The sequence below is a fragment of the Balaenoptera borealis genome (assembly GCF_965194805.1).
Source record: "Balaenoptera borealis genome assembly, chromosome: 16".
NCBI lineage: Eukaryota > Metazoa > Chordata > Mammalia > Artiodactyla > Balaenopteridae > Balaenoptera > Balaenoptera borealis.
Window position 1 is genome coordinate 80,693,642 of NC_138872.1, and position 24,391 is coordinate 80,718,032.

The following is a 24,391-nucleotide window of genomic DNA, read 5'->3' on the forward strand; positions in this document are numbered from 1 at the left end:
CGCCAGACCTGGGTAGCTGGGCTCTCAAGATCTCAAGCTGCTAAACAACCCCGAGCAAAGGTCAAGGGCCGCCCTACTGCCCCCTCAACGTGCCCTGAGAGCAGCTGGCCCAGCAGCAACCTCAAAGGCCAAGGGCAAAGGTGATGGGGCTGAGGGATGCCGAGTACCAGGGCCCCACATGGAGCAGGCGCCGGGGAGGAGGGCGACGCTGCTCAGAGCCCCCTCCCCACTCGCCAGCGCCCCCTGAGGCCCGGTGTGAGCACAGCAGGAGACGCTTCTCACTGTAGACACAGCTGTCACGGCTGGGGTGGGGTGGGCGCTGGGGATGCATGGGTTTCTGGGGGAGGTGGGACAGGAAAAAGTTCCAACTCTAGCCTGGCATTGTCAGGGGATGATCTGTTGCTCCTTCATCTTTCTTGATTTACGTCAACATGACCTCTTGCCTCCTGGTGTTCTGCGTGGAGGGTAGGCTAGCCACAGTGTACCCGGAGTGCATCACTGATTTCCTCCCCACAAGACCCTCGTGTGATACACCTGCCCAAAGATACATGCCCCCTCTGGGTGTGTCCGCACGCGGACGCCCAGCACCATAAGGTGGGATTTGAACAAATACACCTGTGCGGGAGTGAAGGCACAGGTGAAAGGTGATGCCATTGGCACAGACCAAGCTCCACAAAATGTCCCAAGTATCACATCTTCTCTACACTGACTCTTTTTCAAACTTTCTTAGAAAAAGGCACAGTGGTGGCCAGGGTTCACAATAATTGAAGAAAAAAGTTTCAGTTGGAAGGATTGTTCTGAGAGCACCAGATAGAGCTTACTGTCACATCTTGGGTTTTAAACTGATGCAAGCAAGTCATGGGAACGACACCCTGTTCCTTACAGCAGCTCAGAGGCCAAGCATCTTCGAAACCCCGTACCGCTTTGCAAAGTCAATAAACAGGAGGGTGAGGCAGGGAAATCTTTCATGGATTAGCAAAATCGGATGACACCTGACCAAATGCATGCCGATGGAGGGAGCCAGGCAGAGACTTACTTGGCGGTAATTTCTTCATCATATTTGGTTTTCAGGTCAAATAATTCTGTTCGAGTTTTTTCCAGCGCTGAAAGGCAGAGGACATAAAACCATAATATACTAATTGTTCACATTAAGTCAGAAAGAAAAAGTATACATGTAATACAGTCTCATTTCAAAGGAGGTAAAGATTACAAAAGTATACACAGCATGGAACAGAAAAATCCCCTTCCACTGCCACCTCACCTCATCCCATGCGCCTTTTCTGAGATAACCACTGTTACTAGTTTATTGTGTAAGTTTCCTGCTTTTAAATAAATTTCACTATTTAAAAAATATTTCCATACCTAATTGCATATATATTTAAGTGTATGTGTGTGTGTGTATATATATATTTCACACCCTTCCCCCTTCATAAATAGGATGATACAAATATCTTCTGAGATTTGCCCTCTGCCCTTAGCAGACATATGGAAATCTCTCCATGCTGGGACACTGGCAATGACAATAACAACTTAGCTCTTGTACAGGGCTTGCCACATGCCCGGGGAGTCAGGACACCTAGAAAGGAAGGTGCTGGGTAAAGAGCATGGGTGTTTCGACTTCAGATCAATATCACTCAGCTGGCCTCCCAAGAGTCGATTTACATTCACGTCAATACTAAGAGTGTGACTATTTTCCTATACTTTCACCAACACTGGAAATGATCAATTAAAAAAAAAAAATTCGACAGTCTGACAGGCAAAACAATCTTTTACTGATTTAATTAGCATTTCCCCGCCTGTTCAAAATTAACATTTTTTCATATGTGTATTGGCCGCGCGTTATGTCTTCCGCAAACTGCCTGCTCTCATCCTTAGCCCATTGTTCTCCTGGACGGTTTATCTATTTTTATTGATTTGTAGGTGAGCTTTATATTTTTTGGATATTGTTTGACTGTGAATTTGTTAGGATTAGTTTCTCCCACTCTGTCACTTGTGTTTTTTTTGAACTTGGACTACGATGTCTTCTGATGTTTTTCCCCACGTTTAAATTAAATATATAGTGCCATTTCGCTTTCAGAACAAAAAGAAAAAAGGCAGAAAGAAGTTCAAAGAAGCGATAAAAACTTAAGCATAACCTTTTTACGCATCTAAAGTTTTAAAGGTCTGCTATTACTGTTCTCCTTAACTTCACAGGGTAGAAATAAGGGTTTTTTTTGCCCTCATTATTGTTCCAAACGAGACGTCAGCCCTTGACAGTTTGGTGATTTAGACTTGTTTGTTGGAAAAAGAGCAGGAAGAAAGGATGGCTTGTGGCAGTGATGCAAATGGGATTCAGAGCCTCCCACCTCGACAGGAACGACTCAGTGTGGGTGACTCATGCAGTCGAGGTGGGGAGCTGTGGAGGAGGGGGTCTGAGGCACGCTGGGGCGTGGGCTCCCCCCCTCCTCCAGGCTCACCGCGGCGGCGGTGACAGGTGTCAGAGGGGACCTGGAGGGGCTGGGAGGTGGAGAAAACCTGCCCTAGGTCAGACTGGCCCGTAGCAGCTTGACCGGCAGGCAGAATAGCACACCTGTTTGCAGAGTTTGGACTTTATGTTCGGCTTCTTCCAGCTTTGAGGTGGTGGACATCTGGGTCTCCTGCAGTTTTCTGAAAAGGAAGAGGAAGAAGCCAGATTGGTCATCTTGTTTAGCAACTCACACATCTTGTGTGTTCTGGAGCTACGGCGATGAGCCATCTTCACATGGCTGGTGACAGGCTCGCGGCTGGTTACAACTCGTAATGCCAGGAGCCTTGATGCCTTGTTCTTTAACACCCAGACTTTGTACCCGCACATCACACGAGGGGAGGTGTATTTCCTGTGGGACTTGACGTGAGGCAACTGATCTAGAAGGTTATCCTAAATGTAGCTCGTTCTTGAAATGCCAGATATTTAAAAAAAAAAAAAAAAGGAAGAAAAATCATCATCATGCACTCATTGTTTCCTGAAGTTAGCCCAAGAAGAATGATACATTTACATTTTGCTGACACAATGAAGGAATTTGTTGGAATAAAGGATGTACTGAAGAGATTCGACAGCTGTTCCGTTTCTGTTGGAATGGAATGCAAATGGAACTCTAATACCTAATGGGGACATTTGGAATGTTTGCAGCCACATTCCACGTATTTATATTTCCCATGATCTCCAAATGAATTCCCTGGTCAATAAATAGCATTCCTTCCTCCTCATCGGCAGAAAAATCTCTAAAAATAAGCTTATTATTTTTACATCATATGAATATAACACATGCTCTCATAAAGAAGAAACCTGGGAATACGGAAAAGTGGAAATGGCACAGTTAAAAAAGGCACCCAAATTTATGGAAATCTATGGAAAAGCACTGCTTGCATTTGCACATATTTCAATTATAAAACTAATAAATGCTCTGCGTTAAAAAAAAAAAACAACCACCACAAATACTATAAGAGCATGGAAGTTAAAATGTCCTTTCCCTTGGCTCCACTGGCACTCCTCAGAGTTCTTTTGTAGCTCCCTAGAATTTTTCTTTACTTTTTTTTTTTTTAAACAATAAAGGGCTTCCTCATTCTTTTTTTTTTTTTTAAATAAATTTATTTATTTATTTTATTTTTGGCTGCGTTGGGTCTTTGTTGGGGAGTGCGGGCTTTCTCTAGTTGTGGCGAGCTCTTTGTTGTGGTATGCGGGCTTCTCACTGCAGTGGCTTCTTTTGTTGCGGAGCACGGGCTCTAGGTGCGCGGGCTTCAGTAGCTGTGGCTCGTGGGCTCAGTAGCTGTGGCTCGTGGGCTCTAGAGCGCAGGCTCAGTAGTTGTGGCGCACGGGCTTAGTTGGTCCGTGGCATGTGGGATCTTCCTGGATCAGGGGTCGAACCCGTGTCCCCTGCATTGGCGGGTGGATTCTTAATTAACCACTGCGCCACCAGGGAAGTCCTAGAATTTTTCTATACGTATAGAAATACAATGTAATATGTAATATACTGTAGCATAATATAAATTCAGATGTGATATATTATAGTGTAATAAACACTCCCCGCCCCTTTCTTTTAATACTAAAGGGATCAGGGCACACATGGTATCCTGCAGCTAGCTTTTTCACTTATCTCCATACTGTGGAAATGTTCTACCCCAGCATATATAGTTTGTCCTCATTCTTATTAAACAACTGACTTAACCAAGCCTCTATGGACATTTAGATGGTTTATCACCCCTTTCTACTAAACAATTCCGCAATGATCATCATAGGTATTGGTGCATAATTCTGACAGTGAATCTGTTGGATAAAATTCTAACAGAGGAACTACAGTGGTGAAAGGGTATGTGCAACTGTTTTTGTTGTTTTGATAGATATTGAGAAACTTTCCAACAAAAAGCCTCACCAGTTTAAACTCTTGCCAACAGCATTCGAGAGTGTTCTGCTGTGCCAACACTGGATAAAATTAAACTTAGTTTTACTCTGGAGTAAAGCTGAGAATTTCTCTTTGTATGAACTGTCTGCTCAACTCCTTTACCCATTTTTTGTAGCGCTGGGTTTTTTTCTTATTAATTTGTAAGAGTTCTTTGTTTATAAAGAAAATTAGCCCTTTTTCTTATGTGGTGCAAATATTTCTTCCCAGTTTTTTGATGGTTTAAAAATGTTGTTCACTGTTACTTGTTTTCAAAAGTCTGTGTGAAATTTTAGGCAGCTGTATTTATATAACTTTTCTTTTATGTGTAGAAAGATCTCTCCACTCCAAAATTATTAAAAACAAAGTAAATGCCCAGCTTTTCTTCCAGTATGTACATGATTTAATTATTAATACTTAAATCCTAATCCATTTCAATTTTTTGGTGTAAAGAATGAGATAAAGATCTAGCTTCGTCCCCCACCCCCAGCGGTCAGTTATTTGCATCTTTTAATATAATCAATCCTTTTAGCTAGTTTGAAAAGTCAACTTAATAATATTAAATTCCTATAGAAATTTATTTCCCTACTTTTGTAACGCATAAGTTTACTCTCTGCAGATGTAATCACGCTGTCTATAATTCAGTATCATGAATTTTTCACTTCGCATTATGCCGGATACATTTCTGGTGTAACTGCAAAGTCAACAAAACCATTATTTTATAAAGGCCGTATAACGTTCCCGTTAGGGGTGGCCTCTTTGACGCACCCATTTCTTGTTGGCAAGGCATTTCAATGGCTTGCATTCCCCCCTCCCCTCAATTATCAGTAATATGGTGAGAAATCTCTTTGGGCACAGAGTGCTTTCCTAGGAGACACATTTAGTGCCAGTTCCACATCTGCTGGGTCAAGAATCCGCTCATCCTTCGGAGCCCCGACTCTGTGGGGCTCACTTCCTTCCCAGGGGCTGTACCCAGCCCCGCTCTCCCAGCAGCGTAGGTGTGGCATCCCCTGCAGATCTGGGCTTGACCCCGAGGGACTGGCTTTGGTCCTGCAGTGAGGGCTTTGGGAGGCCAAGTCTCAGCGCAAAGGGAGGCCAGGGCCACAGAGGTGCCTCAGGCTCTGCCCCCCCCCCCCTCTGGGTGCCTCGCTGGGAGAGTGTGGGCAGGTGCCTAATCTGTAAAATGAGATGGTCTGCTCCGCAAGCCTACCCCGAGCACTTGCTGAGACAACATCTCGAGAGGGCCTGGCAATGAGTGTAGCGGGCATTCTTCTTCTTTTCTAAATGAAGCCAGTTTAATGGTGCCCCAGAGAGGCCTTGGTGATGCCCGAGATCTCCACGGAGCCTGCCTCATAGAAGTCCGAGCAGCTGCATTCCAAGTCCACGGGAAACACCCACAAAACCCCACCACCGGGTCTGCCTCTTAACTTGTAACCAGACATTTAGTGCCTCTCATTAATGGACTCACATTTCTTCGTAACAGGCTTAGATTTTTAAACCTTAGCTTCACCAGAGTTCTGAGAGACTTGACTTACGCAATTTGAATTGGTAAGTTCAACACTCCTATGGTTTTTATAAGAAATCTAACTTTCGGGCTTCCCTGGTGGCGCAGTGGTTGAGAGTCTGCCTGCCAATGCAGGGGACACGGGTTCGAGCCCTGGTCTGGGAAGATCCCACATGCCGCGGAGCAACTAGGCCCGTGAACCACAATTACTGAGCCTGCGCGTCTGGAGCCTGTGCTCCGCAACACGAGAGGCCGCGATAGTGAAGAGGCCCGTGCACCGCGATGAAGAGTGGCCCCCGCTTGCCGCAACTAGAGAAAGCCCTTGCACAGAAACGAAGACCCAACACAGCCATAAATAAATAAATTTTTAAAAAAATTAAAAAAAAAAAAAAAAAGAAATCTAACTTTCATTAAGTCATCACACTAGTGAAAAAGCAACTCATTATTTGTGGCAAAGTTTTGGGTGAGGCAGGCCAGCGGAAACCTAACACTCACAGCCCTTGGATGGTGCATTAATATAGTTTACTGATACTAACTCCTTGATGTATGAAGCACTGTGAGGTAATGAAACGAGGCAAGAGACAAAAAAAATTAAAAAAAAAAAAAGATATTGTGTGTGTGTGTGAGAGAGAGAGAGGGAGAAGAGATGTTAAATATCAAAATTCACTTAAGAAGGTAGCAGGAGCTCAGCATCGCCCTGGACTTCCCAGAGAAGACACACAGCAGGGGACGGTCCCACCCTTCTCATCTTATCTCGGGTACCACCCCCATGTGCCAACCACACACGCTTTGTGCTTAAGCCCCGGCACCATGTGGTCCCGAAAGACACGCCCTTTGACATACCTGACACCATCCACCAACGGGAAAGACTGGTACATTTCACTCAAGGTCACCTCACAATCTCACAAATTACAGAACAAGGGACACCTTTGTTTTTCAAACAAAATTGTGCCTTAGAGCCCCTAGGATTTTGGTTTCCAACCTGGGCTTATTTCACAGGTCCATTTAAAAAAACTGTCTTGTGATGTGACGTGTACAAGTAAAACATTATGTCAGCACGTCAGTGTGCAGATCCCAACAGGTGCTCACCTCTCCTTTTCTGCAAAATCATTTTGTAACTTTTGTTCCTTTTCGAGAGCTATGGTCTCGGCTTGGTTCTTCAGAGTCTGTTCATATTCTCGGATTTTCTCTTTAAGTGCTTTTATCGTTACCTCTGCAGAAGGGGGGGAAAAAAAACTCCAGTAAGAGAAGCATGGTTCCATGTGGCTATATATACTAGGCTTTCGTAACCTAGGAGGATCGGCGTGTTTTAAACTTTAGCTCTTCAACTCTGACACAAAATCAATGGTTACAAGTCCCTTCGGAGACCTTTTACTCCCTAAATGTTAAATTGAACTTTAAACATTTACGTTGAGGAGGATCAATGGATTTTGCTGGAAGAAGAACTATGTCTCTCTAATACAACTTAAGAAAAAGAGGGGGGAAATCAATGGTAAAATATAGTATCATCTTATTGATGAGTCTTAAATTAGTCCTCTACTGAGGGAAGATTAATAACGTTTTAGTGTGGGTTTAAGTACTTTCTTACAAAGAAAACGGTTCATAATTGTGCGCACATTTTGGAAGAAGCCTACTGACCTCCCCGGCCACGGGCTGCACCTTTGCTGTTTCACAAGTGATGAGACACACGGTGCGCTAAGTGGATGGGGCGCCGGTCTCCTCGGCTGGAAGGGACCAGCCCCGGAGCTTGGGTGCTGAGAGCACCCTCCACCGGGGCCAGAGTCTGGCAGACCCAGGCTGCGTGTGCAGAACCGATGACTGGGCCCAGGGGAGCCGCAACTGAGGGAGGGTGAGTGCCAGAGGCGTGGGGAGCAGTGCTGTGTGGTGAAGCCCTGCAGTGCCCGGTGCTCAGGACGCAGGGTCCCTTGGGGGTCAGGGTCGCCCCTGGAAAGCCCAGGTTCCCCCACCACCAAGTGCGTGTTTACAGCAGTTGCTTCAATGACCCAAAATAGGAACACGAGAGCAGATGCAACGAACAGGGCAGGGTCCTAACTCAGCCCCAGGCAGAGCACCAAGGCCCCGGCTCCAAGGCTGGTGGAGCTCTTGGGGGACCGCACCTGCCTGGGCGTGGGTCCATCTCGCGGGGGGCAAGGCTGAGTTCCTTGGTCGTCCCAGCACCTGAGACAGTGGGTGCTCAGAAAGTGGCTGAGGCATGAGGCTGGGCTGAGCAGGGTGAGGCCTCAACAGGGCTGTGACAACGGGGCTCCAGGCTCAGGCGACAACGTCGCCTGCCAGGTCTCTGCCCATGGAAGCGCTGGGACTGGTGGCCCTTGTTCCTTCGGGCTGTAACTCACGTCAGCTTCTGCTCCCTGAGCTGCGCAGACACGCCGGGCCAAGCAGGAGCCAGGCAGCCGGGCATTTGTACCCACGTGGCTTGGTGCATAAAAGCTAGAGGCTCTTTCGTTAAGATAAGAAATTGGCCTTTTTCATCCAATGGAACCAGAGGGTTCTCCTCAGAGGAGGAGAGAGGGAATTAAGACCAATGACCTTGGCAGGGTATCTGAGAGATGAACAGGGGGCTTCCTGCCTCTCGGGCTGGGTGTTTGGGGCCTGGAAGAAATGCTCTGTGAGCACAATGGTTAACATGGAGTGATGGGAAGGGAGCAGAACACGTCCAAAGTGGACACGACAGGTCACCTCTGGAAACATCTGCACATTCTTTTTAGTCGATGGTCAATGCGGCTGTAAACACGCAGCATTTCTGCCTTGAGCAATGGGTTGGAAACTTCTGGGCAGCCCCTGGGCCCTGGTGCTCAACCCAATGGGTTTCTCAGTGTGACCCATCTATGCTCCTTCAAGGGGAGTTTGGGGCACTAGCTCGGGGCTCCCACTCTGTCTGATGGGGATCTGCCTTTTCAACGACGGATGCGTTGCCTGCGGGTGACACCTGTCAGAGAGTCAGCTCATGATCAAAGTAGGGTCACATCCAGCCCAGGTGGGCTGCTCAGTGAGCCAGGGGCGGATTTGTCCTGGAGCCTCGGTCCCTCCTCTGGCACCTGGGCCCGGGTCCAGGACATTGCCCTGGGCGTGTCCCAGCTGGGTCCCCTCCGCATGAGCAGGGGAGGAGGGAGAGCGGCGTGGAGGAGGGGACACGAAGAGCTCTGCTCCCACGGGCTGTGCCTGGGCCCCGTTCACTCACTTTTACATGGAGTGGGGGAGAATTACAGCATGTGATAAAGAAACTCCTGTCCTGCTCTAACATTTGATCCATCCACACTACAGCTGTGATGATTAAAACAAGTGATGTGCACCTCAACCCCTTCCAAATTCAAAGCATTTTTATACTGGGGAGAAAAGAGAGGAAAGCAGCATTTTCCTGGCAGCGGGGAAAATCTGTAAAGATACCAATAAACAAAGAGAAGGATGGGGGGCGATTTCTGGAAAAAGCCACAGCACTGAGTTAAGAGCAGCTGATATTTACTGAGTGTCGGGAACAGCGCTTAACGCCTCGGCTGCATCTCATTTAATCCTACAACAGCCCGTCAGGGTTAGTACGAGAATTCTGCCCCCACCCAAGGAAACGAGGCTTCAACAATGTGAGACCACTTGCTCCAGGCTGCACAGCGAAGTGGTGGCAACCAAGGGACCCCGGCCCGGTCTGCTGGCCTTTGGAGCCTTTGTTCTTGAGTCTTGGACTCTGCATTTCTTTCTTTCTCTCTTTCTTTCTTTTTTTGGCCACGCCACGTGGCTTGTGGGATCTTAGTTCCCCGACCAGGGATCGAACCCATGCCCCCTGCAGTGAAAGCGCCGAGTGCAGTCCTAACCACTGGACCGCCAGGGAAGTCCGTTAGGCTCTGCATTTCATTTAGAAATGTCCATCAGGTGAGGCCTTTGGGGAGGCGATGATCCCCACGCTGGGCAACTGGCCCTGGGGCGCTGACAAAACAGGAGGGGAGGGCGACCAGGCCCTACAACAAAACCAAATCAAACTGAAGGAAACCCAAACGGTGGATCTGTCAAAATAAGATGCCAGAGGTCACTGGAAGGAAATGTGCAGAACCAGAATTTACAGGTTCTCTTTCCCCTGGGCGCCGGGTGGTTCTGACCAGAGCCAAGTCCTGCTGGGGGAAGGGAGCATTTCCCTCACTGGACCCCAAGCTCCTAAGTCCTCACCTTGCTCCCCAGTGAGACCAAACTGTCCCTTGGGTCCCACAGGCTCAGAGCTCCCTGTGGGCCAGATTGAGGTGGCGTCCCCGAGGAAGGGGCCCTCGGGCCTGCTGTCCTCACTGCCCAGGCCTGGACCTTCCTGCCTCTTCCCAGGTCCTTTCCGCACACGACCCCTCCTCGCCAGCCGGTGTCCAAAGGTCTCAAAACCCAAGGATGCTTTTAATAATCGTCATCAGGGACTTCCCTGGTGGCGCAGTAGTTAAGAATCCGCCTGCCAATGCAGGCAACACGGGTTCGAGCCCTGGTCTGGGAAGATCCCACATGCCTCGGGGCAACTAAGCCCGGGCGCCACAACAACTGATGCCCACGTGCCATAGAGCCTGCGCACAGCAACGAAGACCCAGCACAGCCAAAAAAAAAAAAAATCTTCATCAGGTAATTCCTTCTCCAGCCCTCAGAGGAAGTCCCCCAAGCAGTTTGCTCTCTGTCACCTTCCTCACCCACACCCCCAAACAAACCCAAACAGGCCCACTTTTACTTGGACTTGGCTGAGAAACCTACAGCGGCTGTCAGATGGGGCAGTGATTTTCCTCAAGACAAGGAAGCCAAGAGGCTCCCGATTGGGACACGTCTGGATTTTAGGTGTGGGAGAGATTTCTTTGTTCTTCCCTGACAGGAAAAGCCAGGCAACCTTTGCCCTCTCTCCTTGTTGCCAAAAAGCTGTTTTGTTTTCCTTCGTTAACTTCGTCATGGATAGGTGACAGTGACCAGGACACCACGGGGCTCACGCGTGGGGACGTGCAGGCTGCGTCTGAAGCCTTAATGTATCGGCCTCAATTATTAAATGACTTACTGGATGTGACCCTTTGATCATGAGCTGGCTCTCTGACAGGTGTCACCCGCAGGCAACGCATCCGTCTTTGAAAAGGCAGATCCTATTACATGATGATTCAGGAAGAACTTTAAAAGAATCCTGATCGGTCCCGGCGGGAGGGCAATAAAATCATATGCAGTTGTTGTGCAGAGGTAAAGTTTTCCTTCTCAATTGCTAAGCATTATTATTATCTCTCTTTAATGACTCTGATTCTTGCCCCACCCGGACTTTATGATGAAGGTGACAATCAGAGCTAGTTCCAACAGTATGGGGAAGGCAATTAAAAAAGAAAAAAAGAAAGAAAAGAAAAGAAAAAAGAGAAGAAAAGAAAAAGAAAGAAAAAGGAAGGAATGAATACATTTTCCACCAACCTTGATTTTTCACTTCAGCAAATTCCTTGTTGTATTCTTCGAGAGTTTCCCTAAGTTTCTGGTTCTCTGTTTCAATGTCGTGTAGGCGCTGCACTTTGAGCTGGAGCTGCTGCCCGAGGTCCAGAGCCGGAACGGGATCTGCACGAGAGGGAAACACACGTCACCCCCTTCTGGACACATTCGAGCCACCTTCCTGGCCTCGAGGAGGCTTGGAGCAGGTCGCCCAGCTCCCCGAGGCCCCGCGGCTGGATGGACCGCGTGCTTCTCTGTGGCTGCTAAGGGATATGCACGCAGACCGACCCAGTACATGAAAACGGGGTGGGGATGGCCACGGGCTCCCTGGGATTTGCCCACTCCCCTGGCCTGGTGTGACACTTAAAGGATTTTCCATTCCCTGATCTGATAGGAAGAAAGATACACGCGGCGGCAAGGGGAGGAGCCCGGGAAAATCACCTATCACCTAGCGCCCACGCGGAGGAAGCAGCGAGTGGGAAGGTGCCGAAGGCCTCAAGTTTCCAATAATTCTTATGAAGGTGGAAATAACACCTGATACCCGGAGAGCGTCTGGCCATCACAGAACACTTTTATGGACATTTTTCTCATTTGAGCCCCAGGACACTCCTGGGAGAGAGATGTGACACACAGACCACGTTCCTTTCACGGAAGAGGGAACTAAAGCTCATTGAGGCGGGGTCCTGGGCCCTGATGCGCCCAGGTTTCCGGCTGGTTAGTTGGGCAGAGAGATCTCAAACCCAAGTCTGTGAGATCCAGTGACTGTCCTTCCAAAGAGGAAGGTCCCCTGAGGGGGCGGGCTCCCCTTTTGTCACGGCCCTCCTTTCCTGATGAAGGATGCTCAGGGAAGAGTCAGGGCTTACCAGCCAGTGATCTAAAGATGGGAGAGCCCCGGGTTTCTGCTCTCGGCGGTTCTGTCTTTCCTCAGAGGCACAGCTGGTGACCCAGCTGCTGTGACCCGTCCTGCGCCGGCGGGCCAGCCAGCCAGGAGGTCACCACACTCCTGGTTAGAGTACAAACAGCAGGAGAAGGGCATCTGGGCCAGTTATGAGAGGTCCTGCAGCCAATTCAACGTGCTCTCCACCATCAGACTCACTTACAAAAAAACTGGATTTGTGAGGGGAACCACTGACCGAAACCGCCCACCCTGGCCAGGAACAACAGTAGCCACTCGCATGAGTTCTCTTACAACGGGAGGTCCCGGTAAGGAATGCGGAACTAACAAGCTACCAACAACCGGAAGAATTCGGGCAAGGTCAAAAGGAGAGAGGAGACGCCAGTCCTTAAGTCCTACCAGCCTCCGAGAATCCTTGCTGGAATCCATCTTGGCTGAGCGACGGATGTGCCACCAGGAAGGACCCTGAGTCAGAGTGATTGGCCAGAGACAACCCGGAAACTCACCCCATCACTATAAAACCCGAGACTGGGAGCCATGTGGCAGAGCAGTTCTCCGGGGTTCCCTGACCCTGCTGCTCTCTGCCCGGGCGCCCCTTCTCAATAAAGTCTCTTGCTTTGTCAGCACCTGTGTCTCCTCGGACAATTCATTCCCGAGTGTTAGATAAGAGTCCGCTCTCGGGCCGTGGAAGGGGTCCCCTTTCCTGCAACAGATTTGGACCTAAAATCGGACAATGCAGACGTGGAATTTGGGGTACAGGCGCGGACTTTGCCTTTACCGTTCATTCAGCACAAAATGGAGAGACATTAAGTGTTCTTCTGGCATCAGTTGGGTCTTTATTTTTATTTCTGCTGCACTTATAATCCACCTGCCGGGCCCCAGTGGGGCACTTCCTCTAGGACTCTGGGGCCCCGTCAGAGTAGAAGCATACCCGAGTCTGCTGGGCTTAGAAAAGATTACGGAAGATATTTCTGGTATGGACGCCAGCATCACTTGTGAGACGGCTGCAAAGATTTAGTCTCCGGTTGAGGAATGCTAAACACAGGGCCCAGTGGATCAACAAGGGTATATATCCAAGCGCTCACTTAATTTTCAAATACCAGAGCAGTTAATTTTTCAGACCACCCTTGGTTCCTGGAAACGAGGGCTCCGTCTACCACGCCTCAGTCGGCGGGGCCACCGGGAGCCAGGAGCGCTTTGAGGAGCCAGCGTCTTGGTGGGGTTTACAAAAGGCAGGCCCCGCGGCACGTCCAGCACAACGTTTAACACCGCCCATCACGTGAAACCCCGGCAGCCGGGCACTGATTCTGTGCGTATATACAGTTTATGACGACCTCATCGCTTTCTCATTTGTGGCCTCTCATTATTATTTTTATCAGCATTAAAATATTTGTACTAAATTAGATTTCAAAAGCTATTTCGGGGAGATGGTTCCTTGTAAGTAGGAGTGGTAATAGCACTACAGAATGAACATCCTCAGAACATTCCAGGTGCAGCTTTTTTTTTTTTTTTTTTAATTCCAGTATCTTCCCTGGACACCTTCCCACCCCCACTCCTCTTCCCACTCCCCACATGGCCTTATGCTGGGCAAATGACCTGAAGGAGATAAAAGAGAGTATTGCCTGTGGCCCCGTCCATGTAAAACGACAACTTTAACTTCAAACAGGGGACAGGGAAGAATTGAGGAGAAGAACCACTGCGCTTCTATAAAATTCTCTGAATGTTCATTGCTGTAGGTTTCCCAGCACAACTGCCAGTACAAATTATATTTTAAAGAGCTAAGCTAGTATGCGGCCCTCCATCCCCCAAATTTCTCTTGACAACTTTTCCAGTCCATTCCTTTTAAGAGGCCAGGACCCACTGTGTCTGCTTTGAATAAAAAATAGTTTCCCTCGTTAGATTCAGCAAGGAATTCAGTAACATATAAAAATAATACGCACATTATCAAGTGAATGGTAACTAGGAGCTTTAGACAAATTTTCAAAGCATTATATTGTAAATGAAAATTCTGGCAATCTTATAATTATTCATTACGGCATATATATTTAATTGAACATGATTAAAGGTTAATGCCTAAGTAGCAGAACTGGTCATAGAATAAAGAATGAACTGAATGTTCAAAAATCTCTATGTATTAAACTTCAAACTTTACTACAGTACAGTTGAATGACTCAACGCCTACAGCATTTGAATATCGTTTTGGATTATGTAAAAGGCATTGCTAAAGTACCTCTTAGGCTTAATATTTATTACTTGTATTACAGGAACAGTTAATTACCACATGACAATATAATGACTCTAGCATGTTTGGGCTAGAGACCAAAACAGTGAATTTCGGCATGCCAAACCCCAGCCTGCATGTTAATCTAGGGGAAATCATAGCTTTTTGCCTCATGAATGATTTCCAATGCCATTTAAACCCCACACAAGTATTGTTAGGTCTTATTCTGAACGTCACAAGCCTCCGATCTCAGCAGCTCGATTAGGGAACTGTCTGGGGGAGGCAAGAGCACACACCCATGCGTGGAACAGCACCACACGGAAACCTGCAGCCCATCTTCCCTGCCGCCTCCTTCAGTTCAACATGCCTTACTGCCAGTGCCATGCACCCGATGTGACAGACTTGCAAAGTGTTCTACAGTCATCTCATAGTTCATTCCTAAAACACTCTTTGAGGCATTCTACAGCTCAGTATGCAGCACAGGACTCAAAGAACATAATTATAACAAACAACAAGTCACCTGTATTTATTCAGCACCTTCCCCTAAGTACATGGAACACTATCTCGTTGATTCCAGCCATCACAGCCAGAGGTCGGGGGGGGAGGGGGCTCTGCAGCGAGTCAGGCGCTGGCATCTCACCCAGGGACAGGGGGAGGCGAGAAGTCGGCCAGGCAAACAGGTAATGCAAAAGTCTAATTAAGATTTCTGCCTTCCGAACCAGCAGCCGACTAAATTATACTGTCTCTTCAAGTACTAATACAGCAAGTAGGTCCTAAGCATCTGTCTGCTCTGGGTAAGGCACTGATTCATTGGGATGGACATTCAGCAGAGTCAGCTGGGCCCAACCTCACAGAGATAAACCATGTTCACAAATAACTAAGCTAAACAAGAAGGGCCACAGGGAAGACCATTCCCAGATAGAGAAACTGGGAAAAAGGAGATTTTTTTTTTTTTTTCCCCCTAAAAAGAAGAGTCAGAGTTTAGACCTGTGGAGACTGTGGGGCAGTCCATCCCGGTGGAAGAAACAGCCTGCAGGGGAGCAAGAAGCAGGGAAGTTGGGTCAGGCACAGCCACAAAAGTACTTCAGTCCAACTGCCGGTGCCCACATGCACATTCTGTGACGTCAGGACCATTCCAGGTGCTGGGGGCACACGGTGGCGAACGAGAGAAAATCCCTGTTCTCAAAGACTTGACATTCCACTGAAGTGAGGGAGACAGACAAACAGTAAAACCAAACAAATCAGAATGCTCTCAGTACTGCCAAGCATGAAGAAGAGAGGAGACAGGGTGTGGAGAATGGGGAATGGGTCCTGGAGACAGAAGGACAGGGAGGGCCTCTTGAGTAGTTGACCCTGGGATTGAGATCTGGATGTCAAAGAGGAGAGAACGTGAAGACTCTTGGCAGAGGGAATGGCAGTTCAAAGGTCCAGAGCTGGGTGCGAGGATGGGCATATACAAGGCATAGAGAGAAGCCAATGAGGTATGATGAAGGGAAGGGAAAACGGCCAAGGACAAGTGGTCAGAGTGGGAGGCCTGTGCTCAAGGATTTAAAGAAAAATAGGAACACAATTAAGGAGAGAAAGAGATGATACAAAGAAGAATCGAACTGAATTCTAGAGCTGAAAATACAATGTTGGAGGTGCCCTGTTGCACAGTAGGTAGTGGGTCAGTCTCATGAAAATACAGCGTCTACAGTGAGCTAAGGGATTCAGTTTGGATTCAATTCTACTCCTGATGGAAAAAGCCACCAGAGAATAGGACTCTTGCCAAGATGAGCCACTGGGGCATGAGAAGAAAACTGCAGTACTCTGAACCACGAAAATGTTTGTTGGTTTTCTAGTTGCAAAGTATTTAAGAGTTTTAAGCTTAAAGATGAGTTATACAATTTTTCTTTTAAAAAGCGAAGTGTTCTAAATTAGCTGCCCTGTTCTGTGATGACAGATGGCTATCAGTAATATGCTGCCTGGCAGACATTTAAAAAATATAAACACATAATCTATGTCTTTGAAGTAAATGTGATGTTTTAATACTTAGGGGGGAAAAAAAAACTACTTGAATGAAACTCATCTACAGTGACAGCACTCTAAAAGTGGATATTTGGAAATGTTCCCATCATCATATAAACTTATGGGCAAAGATAACACTGTCTACAAAAATGTCTCAATGGCTCATATCAGACAAGAGGGAGTAGAAGGTAATTGTTTAGAGTGTGGGCCAGACTATATGCGATTGAATCCCAGCTCTGCCACTTACTGGTGTGCAACCTTTGACAAGCTACTTAATATCTCTGTATCTTACTTTCTTTATCTATAAATTGGGCATAATAATTGTGCCAATATCATTAGGTTGTTGTAAGGATTAACTACAATAATATGTGATAGACCGCCAGGCATGGAGTTAATACTCAATAGATGTTACCTATTATCAACCGTCTCAAACCTGATGAAATATTTGCCAAAACGAGTTTCAAACCCATTTGTTAATATATAAAAAATACAGTATCTTCTGACTAGTTAGCAAGAAAAATTGATATACCATGATAAATAAAAATTTACTAGCTGAATTTCAACTAATACTTTCTTATAACTGGTATGCAGGTTTCAAAAATATGAATCATATTTTTGTAAAGTTAGCTAATAATGCACTGCTTTGGTTTGGGTCTATGTATCTTTGTGAGTTATCTTTTCCAGCCATTTATGACAGCCATTAAAATCAAAACAACATTAACAAAACTTGGAGATTTCTACTCCTGGCCATGACAGATTAACTGGCACTGGACCTGCCCTCTGGCCATAAACAACTAGAATACTAGGCAATCTAAATGAAACAAAGAACCATTTACAGATGTTGTACAACCAGCAGAGCAGGAATGTTGATCCCTGAAAGAGGGACACAAGTAAGGTGAACCCTATGATCACCCTGACTTTCTGCCAGGAAACACTTTCTGGACTGCAGCACAAGGAAGGGGGAACCCAAGCAGAGCATGATGGTCTTCTTGGATTGAGAAGATAGAGATCTAAAGATCAGGAGATTGAGGTACCTGGAATTTATAGGGCAGAGCCCTGGAAAGGAGGGAGATATGCAGAGAAAGAGCTAGAGAAATCTGCAGAGGAGTCATATAAAATCTGTTGCTAAAAGATAAGGTACATACATACACACAGGGTGAAACTCCACAAGGCTGCACAAAGAACTACAAGGAAGGTCTAAGTAAACAACTCCTAGAGTTCACAGTGTTGGGAGGCTTTCAAGTTGCAACTAGCCAGAGAAGAGAGGCTTGTTGAACAGCCAGGACATTCAGTAGAAGACATCAGAGGGCCACACCAGAGTGGAGGGCTAAGCTAATCCTAAAGTAAAGGCTAGTCTGGACCTGTCCCCAAAAGCTTAAAAACATGTCTCAGAATAATTGAGTTGATCTGCAAGTAATTTAACTGCCTGCCCCGAATATTTCAACACTCTTAAGAAAGACAACAAAATCCAGTTAACTACAATGTCCAACATCCAATCAAAAATTACTAGACATGCAAAGAATCAGGATAATAAGGGAAAAAAACATCAGTTAATAAACACAGAACCAGAAATTACAAGAGATAATGGGAGTAGGGCTTCCCTGGTGGCTCAGTGGTTACCAATCCACCTGCCAGTGCAGGGGACACAGGTTCGAGCCCTGGTCCAGGAGGATCCCACATGCCGCGGAGCAACTAAGCCTGTGTGCCACAATTACTGAGCCTGCACTCTACAGCCCGCGAGCCACAACTACTGAGCCCACGTGCCACAACTACTGAAGCCCGCACGCCTAGAGCCTGTGCTCCACAACAAGAGAAGCCACTGCACCGCAACAAACAGTAGCCCCCGCTCAATGCAACTAGAGAAAGCCCACGCACAGCAACAAAGACGCAATGCAGCCAAAAAGTAAATAAATAAATAAATTTATAAAAAAGAGATAATGGGAGTAGTTGACAAAGACTAAAACAATTATAAGCATGCTCAAGGATTTAAAGAAAAACATGAACACAATAAGGAGAGAAACAGAAGCTATAAAGACCCAGATGGAATTCTAGAGCTTAAAATACAGTATCTGAAATGAAAAAAATTCCCTAGATTGGCTTAAAAGCACATTAGACACTGCAAAATCAAGAAGATCAGAGAACTAACTCAAAGACATAGTCACAGAAACTGTCTAAATAGAAGCACAGAGAAGAGACTGAAAAAAAAAAAGTTACTAAAACCTCAGCAGCCTGTAAAACAATATCAAGCAATCTAACATACATGTCCCAGAAAGGGGCAAGGGATGTATTTGAAAGAAGTGGCAAAATTTCCAAATTTGGTGAAAGCTATAAACCCCCAAATCCAAGAAACTCAACAAAATCCAAGCAGAATAAATGCAAAGAACACCAATAAACACAATCAAATTGCTGAAAAGAGGAATAAAAAGAAAATCTTAAAAGCCAGAAAAAAGGGACTTCCCTGGTGGTGCAATGGTTAAGAATCCGTCTGCCAATGCAGGGGACACAGGTTTGAGCCCTGGTCCAGGAAGATCCCACATGTCGCGGAGCAACTAAGCCCGTGCGCCACAACTACCGAGCCTGCGCTCTAGAGGCTGCGAGCCACAACTACTGAGCCCATGCGCCACAACTACTGGAGCCCGCGTGCCCTAGAGCCCACGCGCCTCAACTACTGAGCCTGCGCACTCCAGGGCCTGCGCGCCACAACTACTGAGCCCGCGTGCTACAACTACTGAAGCCTGCGCTCCTAGAGCCCATGCTCCGCAACAAGAGAAGCCACCACAATGAGAAGCCCACACACCGCAACAAAGAGTAGCCCCTGCTCACAACTAGAGAAAGCCTGCACACAGCAGTGAAGACCCAATGCAGCCAAAAAAAAAAAAAAAAAAAGCCAGAGAAAAGAAGACTCTTAGGGGAAGAAAGATAAGGCTGATGAAGACCTCCTGTCAGAAGTGATGTCAGTCAGTCCAGAGAGAGAAAAACTGAAACAAAAACTGCCAATATATAGTTTTATACCCAACAAAAAATATCCTTCAAAAATGAGGGTGAGGGCTTCCCTGGTGGTGCAGTGGTTAAGAATCCGCCTGCCAATGCAGGGGGACATGGGTTTGAGCCCTGGTCCGGGAAGATCCCCCATGCTGCGGAGCAACTAAGCCCGTGCGTCACAACTACTGAGACTGCGCTCTAGAGCCCATAAGCCACAACTACTGAAGCCTGCGTTCCTAGAGCCTGTGCTCCGCAACAAGAGAAGCCACTGCAATGAGAAGCCCATGCACCGCAACGAAGAGTAGCCCCCGTTGGCCACAACTAGAGAAAGCCTGCTTGCAGTAACGAAGACCCAACGCAGCCAAAAATTAAAAAAAAATAAAAATAAATAATTTTTAAAAATAATAATAAAAAGAAATGAAGGTGAGATAGACATTTTGTTTGTGTGTTTCAAATGAACAAGAGCTGGCAGAATTCATTGCCAGTGAACCTACAGTATAAGATATGTTAAAGGAAATGCTACAGACCAAAAGAAACTGATGCCAGACAGAAACCTGCATCTACACAAAGGAATAAACAACACTGGAAATGGTAAATATATGGGTAAAAATAAAGTACTACTTTTCTCATTTTTAATTTCTTTAAAAGATAATTGACTATTTAAAAGCAAAAATAGTACAATGTATTGTAGGGTTATAACATATGGAGAAGTAAAATAAATAACAATACACAAAGCACAGGAAGGAGAGAGTGAAAGTGTACTGTAAGATTCTTACATTGTATGTGAAGTGGTATAGTATTATTTGAAAGTATAGTGTGATAAATTAAAGACACTTAATGTAAACCTTAAAGTAACCACTAAGAAAATAAAACAAAGAGCTATAGCTAATAAGACAATTGAGGAGATAAAATAAGATCACAAAAAATAATCAAAATAAAGCAAGAAAGACACAACAAAAAAATAGGTAAGACAAGTAGAAAGTGAATAGTAAGATGGTAGACTTATGCCTCTCTTTATCCATAATTACATGAAACATAAAATATCTAACATTCCACTTAAAAGGCAGATTGTCAGACTGGATTAAAAAAAAAAACACGACAGAGCTGTTTACAAGAAATACAACTTAAATAAAACAAAAAGATAGGTTAATAGTAAAAGGATAGAAAATGATATAACATGGAAACACTAATCAAAAGAAAGCTGGAGTGCCTATATCAAAATGAAACAAAGCAAACTTTAGTACAAGGAATATTAACAAAAATAAAATCACTGTATAAACTTGAAAGTATCAAATCATTGAGAAGATATAACAATCCTAAAAGTAAATGTACTACAAAACAAAGCTTCAAAACCATGAATTAAAAACTAATATAAGTGAAACAAGAAAAAGAAAAATCCACAATAATAAAGATTTCAAAACTCTGTGCTTGCTAATTAATAATACAACTAAATATAAAATCAGTATGGATACAAAAGACTTGAACAACACTGTTGACCAACTTGAGCTAATTGACATTTATAGAACACTCCACTCAGCAAACTACAGAACACACATTCCCTTCAAGTGCACATGGGACACTCACCAAGATAGAAATATACTGGACCATAAAACAAGTCTCAATAAACTTAAAAGAACAGAAATCATACCAAGCACATTCTCTGGCCACAGTGAAATAAATCAGTGACCTAAGCCTCCACTTTAAGAAACTCCAGAAAGCTCCAGCCAGACTGATCAAGAAAAGAAAAAAAAAAAAAAAGAAAGAAAAAAAGAATTCACAAGTTCCAAGATCAGGAATGAAAAAAGGGACATGACTACCCATCCTACAGATATTTAAAAGGTAATGAAATGTCATCAACAACATTATGCTAATAAATTTACGTGAAATGGATCATTCCTTGAAAAATTACCAAAACTGACTCAAGAAGAAATAAAAAATCTTAATAGACCTCTATCTGTTAAAGAAGTAAAATTTATAATTAAAAACCTTGCTATAATTAAAAAAGATACATGCACCCCTATGTTCATAGCAGCACTATGCACAATAGCCAAGACATGGTAACAACCTAAATGTCCATCAACAGAGGAATAGATAAAGAAGATGTGGTACATATATACAATGGAATACTACTTAGCCATACAAAAGAATGAAATAATGCCATTTGCAGCAACATGAATGGACCTAGAGATTATCACACTAAATGAAGTAAGTCAGAAAGAGAAAGACAAATACCACATGACATCACTTATGTGTGGAATCTAAAATATAACACAAATGAAGTTATTATGAAACAGAAATAAGACTCATAGACATAGAGAACAGACTGTGGTTTGCAATGGGGAGAGGGGGTGTGGGAGCAATGGAAGAACAAACAAACAAACACCTTGCAACAAAGAAAATCCCAGGCCTGGATGGCTTCACTGGTGAACTAGAGATGTTTTAGGAAGAAGTAATGGCAATCTTACATAAACTCTTTCAGCACTTAACCTCATTTGATAAGACCAGCAGTACTACCTTGATACCAAAACTCATAAAAACATTAAAAGGAAAAAAAAATAGGCAAAAAACTACAGTGCTATATTCCTAATGAACTTAAATGCAGAAATCCTTAGTAAAATATCAGCAAATTAAATCCAGCAAATTCTAAAAAGCACAATACATCATAACCAAGTAAGACTTATCCTAGGAAGGCAAAGTTGCTTTAACACTAGAAAATTAAACTATTTCATCATATTAAGAGAATAAAAGAGAAAAATCATATGATTAGCTCAATTGAGGCAGAAAAAAATCTGACAAAATTCAATACCCATTTATGACAAAAACTCTCAGCAAACTAGGACTAAAAGGGACTTTTCTCAAACTTTTAAGGGTGTCTACAAAAACCCACTACAGCTAACATCATATTCAATGTTGAAAGAGTGAATGATTTCCCTAAGGTTGGGACCAACACAAGGATGTTTGCTTTTTCTACTTCTATTCAACATTGTACTGGAGGTCCTGGCCAGTGTGGAAAAAAAGAAAAAGAAAAGAAAAAAGAAATACATAATATTACAGATTGGAAATCAATATGGACAAAAAAACCTTGAGTAACGCTATCAACCAAGTTGACCTGAAATTTACAGAACATTCCATCCAACAATTGTAAAGTGCATAATCTCTTCAAGGGCACAAGGGACACTCAAGATAGAATGTCTAGGGAATCTCCAAAAAAACTTCCAGAACTAAGAAGTAAGTTTTAAAAGATCACAAATATAATATTACTATATAAAAATTAATCACATTTCTATATAAAAGCATCAAAGAATTGGAAAAAAATTATCAAAAAAAATACCATTTACTACAGCATCCAAAAACATGACCTATTTAGGGATAAACTGAACACTATGGGCCAGGCCTGTATATTGAAAACTACAAAATACTGCTGAGGGAAATTAAAGACATAAAGAAATATACGATGTTTGGACTGGAAGACTCAATAGTGTTGTCAATTTTCCTCAAATTGATCTACAGATAAAGTGGAATCCAGATCAAAATCCTGGCAGGCTTGTTTGTAAAAACTGACAAGCCGAGTCTAAAATTTACATAGAAACTCAATTAGCCAAAACGATTTTGAAACAGAAGACCAAAGAAAAAGGACTTATATTACCTGATTTCAAGACTGATTATAAGGCTACAAGAATCAAGATAGTATGATATTAACATAAGGATACACATACAGATCAGTGAAATAAATAGAGGGTCCAGAAAAAAGACTCACACATATACCATCCATTAATTTTCAAAGAAACTCAACCCTTATCTCATATCATACATAAAAATTAACTCAAATGTATCATAGGCCTAAAGGTAAAAGATAAAACTATGTAACTTCACACACACACACACACACACACACACACACACACACACACACACACAAAACCCACACACACAGGAGAAAAGAATTTATGACTTTGGACTAGGCAATGATTTCTTAGAACATAAAAAGCAAGAACCAATAGAAGAAAAAATTAATAAACTGGACTTTATTAAAATAAAAAGTTCTGCTCTTCAAAAGACAAGAAAATGGGAGAAAATATTTGCAGTGCATATATTTGACAAAGGACTTGTATCTAGACTACAGCAAAGCTACAATTCAATAGTAAGCCAAACAACCCATTAAAAAAAAATGCGCAGAAGATTTAAACAGACACCTTATAAGTGAAGATCTATGAAGGTCCAAAAGCACATGAATAAAAATTTAGCATCATTAGTCATCAAGAAAAATGCAAATTGAAGTCACAGTGAAATACGTTCTACACTCACTAGAATGTCTAATATCTAAAACACTGACAATACCAAATGGTGGAGAGGACACAGAACAACTGGAACTCCCACACATATTTGGGGGTGGGGGGTAAGATGACACAACTGCTTGGAAAAACCGTTTGGCGGTTTCTTATCAAGCTAAACATACACCTACCCCATGCCCCAGGAATTCTAGTCCTAGGTATTTATCTAAAAGAAATGAAAACAAATGTCCATATACAACTGTCTATGAATGCTTACAGCAGGTTTATTCACGATAGCCACAAACTGGAAACAATCCAAACGTCCATGAACAGGTGGATGGGTAGGCAAATCGTTATACATCCACACAGTGGAATACCACTCCCCAGTGAACGTGGGTGAATAATCCCCAACACGCCACGCTGAGTGAAGGACGCCAGACGCATCAGAGAACCTCCCCAAGGACCCCATTTATGTGAAACTCCAGAAACAATGAACCTAATCTAGATCGACAGAAAGCAGATCAGTGGTTGCCGGCATTTGGGATCATAAGGGAACTTTCGAGAGGTTATGAATGTTCTATATCTTGATTGTGTGGTTGGCCACTGTATCAAATTGTACACAAAATAAGTGTGTTTTACTCTATATAGATTATGCCTCAATGAGGTGGATTTAAAATTTTTTTTTCTAGTGAG

The 24,391-nt window shown here is 44.4% G+C and overlaps 1 protein-coding gene across 16 annotated transcripts in view; it reads right to left on the minus strand.

Moving 5' to 3' along the window:
• Positions 1-24,391, minus strand: part of CUX1 (cut like homeobox 1) — a 368,426-nt gene that overhangs the window by 130,404 nt on the left and 213,631 nt on the right. For all 16 annotated transcript variants that reach the window (XM_082361262.1, XM_082361261.1, XM_082361260.1 and 13 more), the window contains exons 5-8: positions 11,311-11,448; positions 6,988-7,111; positions 2,570-2,646; positions 1,037-1,103 (exon numbers count right to left, since the gene is read on the minus strand). In XM_082361262.1, coding sequence (XP_082217388.1) covers positions 1,037-1,103; positions 2,570-2,646; positions 6,988-7,111; positions 11,311-11,448 — 406 coding nt within the window. The remainder of the gene's footprint in view (positions 1-1,036; positions 1,104-2,569; positions 2,647-6,987; positions 7,112-11,310; positions 11,449-24,391) is intronic.